Raw genomic sequence first — 11,614 nt, forward strand, 5'->3', positions numbered from 1 at the left:
TTCAGGCTGCTCGGTATAACTTCAAGAGAGAGTACTCACAAGGGGCGTTCAGCTGTGATGGCTCAGCATGGAAGGCAGCGCTTTAGACTGTGATGACTCCGCTTATAGGCATCCATGCAACAGCATAAAGAGAGGAGACATTCAGAACGTTCAGTATAACTTCAAGAAAGAGTACTCACAATGGGCGTTCAGCTGTGATGGCTCAGCATGGAAGGCAGCGCTTTAGACTGTGATGACTCCGCTTATAGGCATCCATGCAACAGCATAAAGAGAGGAGACATTCAGAACGTTCAGTATAACTTCAAGAAAGAGTACTCACAATGGGCGTTCAGCTGTGGTGACTCGGCATAGAAGACAGCGCTTTAGACGGTGGCTCAGCATATAGGTATCAATGCAACAGCATGAAGAGAGGAAACATCCAGAACGTTCAGTATAACTTCAAGAGAGAGTACTCACAATGGGCATTCAGCTGCGGTGGCTCAGCATAGAAGACAGCGCTTTAGACTGTGGTGGCTCAGCATAGAAGACAACGCTTTAGACTGTGGTGGCTCAGCATATAGGCATCAATGCAACAGCATAAGGCGAGGAGACATTCAGAACGTTCAGTGTAGCTTCAAGAGAGAGTACTCACAATGGGCGTTCAGCTGTGGTGACTCGGCATAGAAGACAGCGCTTTAGACGGTGGCTCAGCATATAGGCATCAATGCAACAGCATGAAGAAGAGGAAACATTCAGAACGTTCAGTGTAACTTCAAGAGAGCGTACTCACAATGGGCGTTCAGCTGTGGTGGCTCAGCATAGAAGACAGCGCTTTAGACTGTGGTGGCTCAGTATTGAAGACAGCATGAAGAGAGGAAACATTCAGAACGTTCAGTGTAACTTCAAGAGAGAGTACTCACAATGGGCGGTCAGCTGTGGTGGCTCAGCATAGAAGACAGCGCTTTAAACTGTGGTGACTTAGCATATAAATATCAATGCAACAGCATGAAGAGAGGAAACATTTAGAACGTTCAGTGTAACTTCAAGAGAGAGTACTCACAATGGGCGTTCAGCTGTGGTGGCTCAGCATAGAAGACAGCGCTTTAGACTGTGGTGACTCAGCATATAAATATCAATGCAACAGCATGAAGAGAGGAAACATTTAGAACGTTTAGTGTAACTTCAAGAGAGAGTACTCACAATGGGCGTTCAGCTGTGGTGGCTCAGCATAGAAGACAGCGCTTTAAAATGTGGTGACTCAGCATATAGATATCAATGCAACAGCATGAAGAGAGGAAACATTCAGAACGTTCAGTGTAACTTCAAGAGAGAGGACTCACAATGGGCGTTCAGCTGTGGTTGCGTTCAACTCAGATGCTTGGATCCTCCGTCCATCGACACGTTGTTGTTGCACTTTTTCCCTCGCTGCAAACACTGTACTCCGCCCCACAAGTGCAATCACCGCAATATCACTCTCATTAATCGTGCAAAGTTCAGCAGACACCGCAGTATCACTCCAATTCCCCAAAACTAGAACAATGCTCAAGTCCAGCGAGATATTTCCATGCCGGTCGATGGCGGACATCTAGTGAAACAACACAAAGTGGAACACTTATCTTTCTAGTGGTAGCTCCGATGTATAATCCTTCCCTCCTCAACTCCACAGCTGATAATTCATCACCACATGCACGGATTCACTGGAAGAAACTGGCCAGATGAACTGAGCACGTCCTCTCAACACTGCACTTGTCGATTTTTCCCAAAAAAAGCTCACGCCACAAATTATCAACGTCACAGCTTACATACCCACACTCCTGTAGAACGCTGCTTTTATATCCTTCTCTCGCATATCACTCGCGTCTTTGTTCTCTCCCACAGGTGCGGCCAATCTCTCATAATCAATGTGAGCTGTCTCGAGTTCATGCGCACTAGCCACCGGAATCAGACTCGGGGTTTCCGGAAAGACGTCCGGGGGGAGGGGGAACAACAAAAGAAAAGTTCCGGCTTTTAGTCACCCCGTGACAATTCTACCTCCTGTAGGTGTGTAAAGAGTTTACATTTCTTATCTGAGACAGCAGCAGTTTGATTCATGTCAGATGAAAGTGGACCCTTGCAACTTAATTAGTCGTCAGTTCTCAGATGTTTTGTCAATTTGAGACACAATTTGCCCACAGCATCTCCAGGGCAAACCCCAGCATCCTCCGTATTTACCCCTCATGATCATTTTGCAGCCCATTTGGGATCCTTCCTTCTTAGCCACAGCCAGCCTGTCTGTCGGCCTGGCCTCCAACTCCTAAGGGATTCAGTAGTGGCTACAAAACCTCTACAACCAACCTCTAGTGGGAGCATCTGGGTTCGCCAGCCCCGTTGTACTGCTTCGGCTGCTAGTTCTTAGTACTTCAGCTTTTTACCTTCATTCACTTCACCCATTGTATCCCCATTCAATGGCACAGTTAATTTCATGATGAACAGGGACTTTTGCAGGGTTGACCACAAGATCAGGTCAGGCCTAAGGTTAGCTGTAATTATCTCAGGTGGAAAGCTGAGCTTCTTGTCTAGATCAACCTGCATTGTCCAGTCTCGGGCAGCACCAAGTAGGGATGATCCCATGTTCTTAGTTGGCTTCACTGGAAGCTGTCCTGCTCTTATGAAGACGGGTTTTTGAAAATCCAGGCTCTGGGAGATTGAGGACATTGGTGGTGATTATAGGGATGGGTACTGATGCGTCTGTTCTGCTTTCAGTACCAGAGAAAATAAGAAAATACACTTCCTATTTTATTATTGCTAAATAAACATTATCTTGCACCTTTTATCTCACCAACCATTTCTAATTTGCGATAATATTAAGACATTCGTCAATTTCGTCTAGTTTTTTTGTTATTCACAAGAAGTGAGATCTCTTGTGTGCAGAGTCTGTCTGTCTCGCGCTACAACATGAAAGGTCCCGCTTAATCATAGAGCGATGATGGCGGAGGGAACCAAACGCTGTCGTGGAAATTACTTTCATGACTTTAAATAATAATTGGAAGACAGCTGGAAATTTCAAAAGTTATAAAGATCTTTATTTCTTGCAAGAAAGGCTGTTCACACATCAGTCAGAGTCTGATATGAGAAGCGCAAGGGGTTAGTTCCCTTTGCCATTGTTATATACCCCTAACACATCCTGGGTAGGCTACATCAGGTCTTGTTTACCTTAAAAGGAAACATCTTTGTTCAAGATTTCTCGTCTAACATAAATTCTATCTAGACAGAACAATACCTTGTCTGCTAAAGGTTCCTGTTGTTTAGCTGCTGCTCAAATTCACACATTTTGCCTATCTTTAGTTTGATCCAAGCTGCGCACACATTTTTCACACTTGAAGTACAACAATAGGTCACTTTGAGTACACAGTCTCTTTGCTACTAAGTCGTCTATCACCCAGAACATTTCGTTCCTGTAAGCTTGTCTTAACTTATGCATTTCTAAAACTTGGTTACATATCTTTAATAATGTGCTTTTAGCTTATATGATTATATTTCTTTAAATGCTTATGAGTAAAAAAATGAATGTTCAACGTTAACACAAGTTACCTAGAAGTAAAAACACATCTCAAAGTAAAAGAACACATCTAAATGTAAAATTTCCATTACAACGCTCAAAAGTGTGGTTACACTTCTAGAGCTGATGCAGAAAACTCTACACTGGTTTACACTGGCAGAGTCTCAATCTGCGAGTCCTGGTCAGACTCAACCTGCTGTGCCGAATCTCCCTAAATAAGGCTTGATCTCGAGTTCATTCAGATGAAAGTAGTGACGGGTCCTTCATGAACTGTATGAAATGAAATGTATGCGTCTGTCACGTGGACTCGGAAGTTAAAGTAATTATTTATGTTCCCTGTAAATTATTTTTGACTGCATTATAATGATTTCTTAATTCAGAACATGATAAAGATTGAGTAGGTGGATGTGTTCAGGGAATTTGCCTGTTAAAAGTATAACATTTAAAGCCCCTTAAATGAACGAAATGACTTGAAAAAAGATTTGTTCTTTTTGATGAACGAGATCGAACAAGAGATTCAGTGAAATGATCCGAACTTCCCATCACTGGATGAATGATCAAGTTTACCCCCTTTAACTTATGAACTGTTTGCTGAAATAAAATGAACAACAACACTGAAGTAAGAGAATGAGTTATATCTGTCAATCTAATGTGCGCAGGGAAGATTTGTTCATTACAATAGCAACAGCAGCTCCTGTGAGTTTGGGGACCAACACAATATTAGGTGGTCATAATGGTATGCCCGATCGGTGTGTGTATATAGCACATTATATACTTGTATACTTATAGACTTGACTTGACTATTGTGTGATAGTCCATTTTATTGCCTTTATGTACTTTTTCTACACTGAAAGCTCCTCTCACCAACACAAATTCCTTGTGTGTCTGTAATCATACTTGGCAATAAAGCTTATTCTGATTCTGATTCTGAATACAGGGGGAAACATTTTTCATTTTTAAAATCTTGTAAAAAAAGATTGATCAAACAAATAATCTAACTTTTTTTAATGAATTAATTAAAATCAGACAATATTTAATAAAATATTTTAAATTTTTTTTGACATCTGGATACCACTGGTAGACTAAATCATCCTAATGGTACATTTACTTGTTTTATTCACAGGAAAATGTTACAAGAGATTATTGAGCAGAAGTTACAAGAGACTAAGCAGGAGTTACAAGAGCATGAGCAGAAGTTACAAGAGCTTGAGCAGGAGTTACAAAAGCTTGAGCAGGAGTTACAAGAGCATGAGCAGGAGTTACAAGAGCATGAGCAGAAGTTACAAGAGCATGAGCAGGAGTTACAAGAGCATGAGCAGAAGTTACAAGAGCTTGAGCAGAAGTTACAAGAGATTGAGCAGAAGTCAAAAAAGACTGAACAGAAGTCAAAAAAGACTGAACAGAAGTCAAAAGAGATTGAACAGAAGGAAGACAGCGATGAAGAGACTGAGGGTCCTCCTGCAGTGAATGTGGGGTTGCTCAATATTCGTTCAATCAAAAGTGACAAGGCACAAAAGACAAAAAGAGTCAAGATAAAAGACATCATAACAGATAATAACCTGAAGGTCTTTCTCACAACAGAGACATGGTTAGATAATGACACTGCAGATGAAGCCCTTAGGGAAGCTTCACCGCCAAACTTCACGTTCCATCATGAGCCCAGGGAGGGTAGAGGGGGAGGTGTTGCCATTCAGTTTTCACCGGTGTTGCGAGGTCAAAGAATTACTTTTGGCTTTAGAACAACCTTTGAATATGTAGCCACAGCTCTGCAACATGACAACTGGAACGAAGCTGTTCTGTTCATAAATGTGTATCGCCCACCGAGACATAGCAGATCTGAGTTTAACGCTTTCGTTGATGAGTTTAACATGCTCTTGAAGGAGGCTTCCACATGCTACAACAGTATCATTGTGGCTGGTGATTTTAATGTCCATGTCGAGGAATCCCATACGCTGAGAACATTTATGTTTGAAACGAGCTATATGATCTCTGACTTTGCACAGCATGTACAGGAACCAACACACGAATCAGGTGGCATCCTGGATCTGGTTTTCAGCAGAAATGTTGAAGTCTCTGATGTCCGTGTCCGTGATGATGAGATTTCGGATCATTACACCATACATTTTAGCATTAGGCCAACTTTGCCAAAGTGAAAAGATACAAAAACTCAAGCAAATCAATTAAAACCGTAAGAATAATGATTTGTAAATATGTGCAGTCAAGTTGAGTCATATTTAATTATATATAGCGCTTTTCAAAATACACATTATTTAAAAGCAGTTTTAAACAAAATAATAATAAATATAAATAAATAATTAAATATTAAATAATGTTTTAATGCTTTACATTGGGAGAGTACATCTCATACAGTGATCAAATAATTATGTGACTATGTTGAGCAATATAAATACCTAATATAATTATAATATAATTTAAAAGCAATATACTTTAATTTTGACGAACCCTAACATAATTTAACATAGTTTAATTAACCCTAACCCTAACTTCTAGTTATAGAGACAAATCTTATTTCACACAACATTATTATGTCACGGTATGTGTATCATAACTGTGATTCGAAATGACTCTTATTGCAGTTTAAGATTATACACTCACCTAAAGGATTATTAGGAACACCATACTAATACTGTGTTTGACCCCCTTTCGCCTTCAGAACTGCCTTAATTCTACGTGGCATTGATTCAACAAGGTGCTGAAAGCATTCTTTAGAAATGTTGGCCCATATTGATAGGATAGCATCTTGCAGTTGATGGAGATTTGTGGGATGCACATCCAGGGCACGAAGCTCCCGTTCCACCACATCCCAAAGATGCTCTATTGGGTTGAGATCTGGTGACTGTGGGGGCCATTTTAGTACAGTGAACTCATTGTCATGTTCAAGAAACCAATTTGAAATGATTCGAGCTTTGTGACATGGTGCATTATCCTGCTGGAAGTAGCCATCAGAGGATGGGTACATGGTGGTCATAAAGGGATGGACATGGTCAGAAACAATGCTCAGGTAGGCCGTGGCATTTAAACGATGCCCAATTGGCACTAAGGGGCCTAAAGTGTGCCAAGAAAACATCCCCCACACCATTACACCACCACCACCAGCCTGCACAGTGGTAACAAGGCATGATGGATCCATGTTCTCATTCTGTTTACGCCAAATTCTGACTCTACCATCTGAATGTCTCAACAGAAATTGAGACTCATCAGACCAGGCAACATTTTTCCAGTCTTCAACTGTCCAATTTTGGTGAGCTCGTGCAAATTGTAGCCTCTTTTTCCTATTTGTAGTGGAGATGAGTGGTACCCGGTGGGGTCATCTGCTGTTGTAGCCCATCCGCCTCAAGGTTGTGCGTGTTGTGGCTTCACAAATGCTTTGCTGCATACCTCGGTTGTAACGAGTGGTTATTTCAGTCAAAGTTGCTCTTCTATCAGCTTGAATCAGTCGGCCCATTCTCCTCTGACCTCTAGCATCAACAAGGCATTTTCGCCCACAGGACTGCCGCATACTGGATGTTTTTCCCTTTTCACACCATTCTTTGTAAACCCTAGAAATGGTTGTGCGTGAAAATCCCAGTAACTGAGCAGATTGTGAAATACTCAGACCGGCCCGTCTGGCACCAACAACCATGCCACGCTCAAAATTGCTTAAATCACCTTTCTTTCCCATTCTGACATTCAGTTTGGAGTTCAGGAGATTGTCTTGACCAGGACCACACCCCCAAATGCATTGAAGCAACTGCCATGTGATTGGTTGATTAGATAATTGCATTAATGAGAAATTGAACAGGTGTTCCTAATAATCCTTTAGGTGAGTGTAGTTATATCGCACTCATATTCATTTAATCAGAAGGCTACTAAAAAGTAATTACTTATAGAGATATTTACTCAAAGTAAAAGTAATAATCTAATAGTTACTCGAGTAAGTAAAGTAAAAAAGTATCCAATAAAAAAAATACAAGTAGCTACAGTATAGTCACCATTTACTACGGATCAAATATATATATATATATATATATATATATATATATATATATATATATATATATTGTTGGGTGAAACATGCAATTCATTCTGTTATAATTAATGCCTCATAATATATAAGCTTCTAATTGGGTATTAAGAATAATTGTAAGAAAAGTGTTGTATAAGAAAAACACTTTCATAAGGTTTTTATAAGAAACCTTATTATATGGAAACAATATTAAAGGTTTTTATAAGAAACCTTATTGTTAAGAAAAACACTGTAAAGAGTTTTTATAAGAAACCCTTGAATCTGGTTCATTAGAAAAGACACTGAGACTTGGTTTTATAAACGTTTATTAAGAAATTGTCATTAAGAAAAGACACCACAACTGTTGTTTGTAAAGTCATTTATTGAGAAGATGGTTTATAAAAAAGAGACACTGCAATTGGTGATGTAAAATCATTTATTGAGAAGATGGTTTATAAAGAAAAACAGACCACACTGAATGTTGTAAGCATTTATTAAGCATATGGCAGAGTATAGAGAAATTGAAAATGTATTAGAAAGAGCTTTACCAAAGAAAGAAGAAAAATGCAAACATTACCGTCTATGTGTTGCGGACGAGACACAGAAGATACAGCGATGAAGAAAAGGTCCAGAAGAAAGAGGACGGAGAGACAAAGGCTTTATAACCAAGGCCTAGGGGGTTTCCAGGAGAGGATGACCAATGAACAAGTTTTAGGGAGTTTCCAGGAGGAGATTTCTGAAGATGTCCAAAAGTTGATGGACTTTAAAAAGAGCTGGAATGACATGTCCAGTCAGATGCTGATTCACCAAGGACGGCCTCTCCGGTGTTAGATGCCTTGCCATTGCGCCTCATGAAGATGAAAGCTTGTATATTATTTGGTTTTGATTTACTTTTATTTTTATTTTATATATTAGTACCGTTTATGTAAACTAGTTAACCTGTATTTAATAAAAAATACATATAATTGAAATTAAGAAGCTCGCCTGCCTTAAGTCTCTGTTTTACAAAATATTGAGCTGAACTAAACCACGGAGCAGTCTTTCGACTGAATTGTAAGTATGGACATTTATATACTTATTGTTTAGAACGAATTCGACTGACTTTACCTAACCTGAGAATAAACAAAATAAGGTAGAAGGTGTCTATATTTAAGACCCAAACAAGGGGTTAAATTAAGCACCATAAAACAAGTTTTAACCAATGTTTTCATTTGCAGGTGCTCTTCTTCTCTTCCTGATATCTCCAAAACCCTTTCGGGACAGTTACTTCATTAATTAGCTTCCTTATTCTCCTTTTTAGGGAAAAAAAAAAAAAGGAAAAAAAAAAAGAAAAAAAAAAACCCTTTGACTGTCCCACAAAATGAGTATTCAAAGTTTTTGCCACATCATTTTTTTTTTTTTTTTTTATCAAGAGAACATGTTGAAGATTATGTGGACCAAAAGACCAACTTCCTATCAGTGCAGATGCCAACCACAAGCAACTTCCTAAAACCCCGTTCTTTCCTGTGAGACTTCTCTTCCAGTAGTGTAGGCTAGAGGCCTTCAAAACACATCTGGCTTTTATAACTCAAACTCTTTCTACAATTGTCTTACAGATAGAAATCACTAATTGATCGGTCTGTATTCTATCTATCAATGCGTACAAGTGCTGTTGGTCCAGGAACTGAGTATTACGCTGAAACACACCCTGGCATGTTCAAACGGGAGAGGATCCCCATGGTGTCAACACAATGCATTGAGGCCTTAACCCTCTCCCACTGAACCCGATGTCCTCTGGCTTGTAAACTCCCCTTAACAAACCGATAACCAGCATGTGGCATGTTTTCTTTTATTTATATATACAACGAGCATGCATTTGGGGCGATCTGGACGGGCCCCCAATTGCATTGGCAGACTCCCCAACCCCACACACATGATTCGACTATTAGTCGACTATACGCAAGACTTGACGATTCTGATTCGACTATGAAAATCCTTAGTTGGGGACACCCCAACATTTAAAACATTATAACAATATAGCTAAGGGCTATTAACCCCCTGAGGTCGGCTGTCGCGCCGGCGCGATAGGCTCGTTTTTTTCCGTATGAAAAAATAAAAATAAAAAAATATTAATTTTTATCTTATATGCTTGTATAATTTTTATGTTATATGATCCTGTTTAGTGTGTATTTTTGTGTGTATGCTCATAATAAAAACAAAGTGTTGTGCTTTTCGCCAAATAAAGAAAAGTAAACATGATGCGAGTTCTGCCTACTCTCCGTCAGTGAAGTCAATTCTGAAACGCGTCCGAAAATGAACTGTAACTCAGCGAATACTCAGTCAAACAGGCATACAGACACACAGGCATGAAGCTTGAATTCTCTTCTTTCAAATTAAGTATTTTTTATAAAAAACAAATATTCACAGTTTATATAATATGTATGTAAAGAGAGAGATGTCAGTTGTTCTCATCTCAGCTAATTAAGTTTTAATGTGACTCCGCCTACGAAGACCGCGCTATTCAAACGCAAATGTGAGGCGATCCATACAAACCTGTGAAACGCCCACATCCGCTTGATAAGGCCGGTGAAACACTGGATGCGTGGCGTAAGCGTCTCAGCTGCGTGGCGTGTCCGTTTTTATTTCGGCTCCCATGTTAACAGTTTAGAGTTTGCACACTGCCTGTGTGAGACGCGCGTCTAAGGCGCGGCACGAGCCGCGTGGAAAACGCGTGCATGCTAGAAATAGAACCAACGCCTATTTTTCACGCGACACGCAAGCGTCTTGGAAGCGTTTCCATGCAAAATTGAATAGGAAAATCTGTTTATTTGTCATTTTGACACGAATACATATTAATAAATGTCCTTTTGATGTTTAAAAGTGTCTAGGTTTTGACATAAATGCAAATATAAATGTAATTTTACAAAATATGATCGATTTTCAAATACTGCTGAATTGAATGAACAGCTTTTAGCAAACTCTATTGCTATACTGAGATGAGGAATATATACTGTATGTGTTTTGTCAAAAATAAAGTCATCAACTAACTAATGAATCCTTTACTTTGAAATACGTATGATAAAATGTATACTTTAGTTTTGAAAGACGTTGACTAGTTTTGAAAAGTCAATGTATCATTTTATGTGAATGATTAGGCAGGATGATTTTCACATCATTTTGAAGAAAAAACACTAGGCGATGACATCCATTAGTCAAAAGTCTTATTGCCACATATTTAGTATGTGTTTTGTGGCCTTATTTCAGAAACTTTAATTTTTAGTTTTTTCGATAACCATGCATAAACATTATTCTCTCAAAAATGAAAACATGTACATACACGTGGCTCACATATTATGGAAGTCCTGTTTGTGCTATATAGAGTGAATTTACACCTTTGCCATTAATATGTTTATAAGCAACTGAAAAAAGCACAAATGTCAGGGCATGTCAGAACATCTCAAGGACCCCAAAAACACTCCAGACCCCAGAGGGTTAACCCCCCAGTCCACAACAAATCCTTCAAATTGAACAGTATTCAGAACAAGAATGAAAAATAAGTAGCTATAAATTACATATACAATATAAAATAAACAATTAAGGGTATAGTGGAATTCATTATAAACAACTTATTACATGGCTTGGTTGAACTCTAATGTAGAATGTGGTCTGTTATTTATTCCTGTTAACAACTTCCTCGCTTCGCGTCGGGGTCCTGATCATATAGGCTAATGGGCTCACCTCTCTCTCATTCGGGAAGAATCCAAATATGTTTCCATATTTGAAATGTAACATTTGGTTTCTAAACTATTTTTCATTATGTAAACAAGGCTTTGTACTGATGTGTTTGGTTGGGCGCGGGCACAATGATTTTACAGAGGACCATTTAAGTTGAGCAGTGTAACTTTTATGTTTGGTTGACTGTCAGCAACTGAGAATGTCATGATCAATTCTACTTGTTGATTAAAGTTAAAATAGTGCATCACTTCAGTTAACATGAAAGAATAAAAGAGCTCAGACAAGTGGGAAAATAGCGTAAGCCAATCAGTCTTGACCGGTTGATGATTTTAGCTTGTCAAATGTGTTTAAAGCATCACTGCATGTTAGGGCTGGGT

The 11,614-nt window shown here is 39.2% G+C and overlaps 1 protein-coding gene across 1 annotated transcript in view; it reads left to right on the forward strand.

Moving 5' to 3' along the window:
* LOC311297021 (uncharacterized protein) overlaps positions 1 to 5,823 on the forward strand; it is a 61,301-nt gene extending 55,478 nt beyond the window's left edge. The window contains exon 4 of the mRNA XM_084419084.1: positions 4,641 to 5,823. Coding sequence (XP_084275210.1) covers positions 4,641 to 5,670 — 1,030 coding nt within the window. The 3' untranslated portion in view covers positions 5,671 to 5,823. The remainder of the gene's footprint in view (positions 1 to 4,640) is intronic.
* Positions 5,824 to 11,614: the final 5,791 nt, after the last annotated feature.

This window comes from Rutilus rutilus, assembly GCF_951802725.1.
Source record: "Rutilus rutilus genome assembly, chromosome: 1".
Lineage (NCBI taxonomy): Eukaryota > Metazoa > Chordata > Actinopteri > Cypriniformes > Leuciscidae > Rutilus > Rutilus rutilus.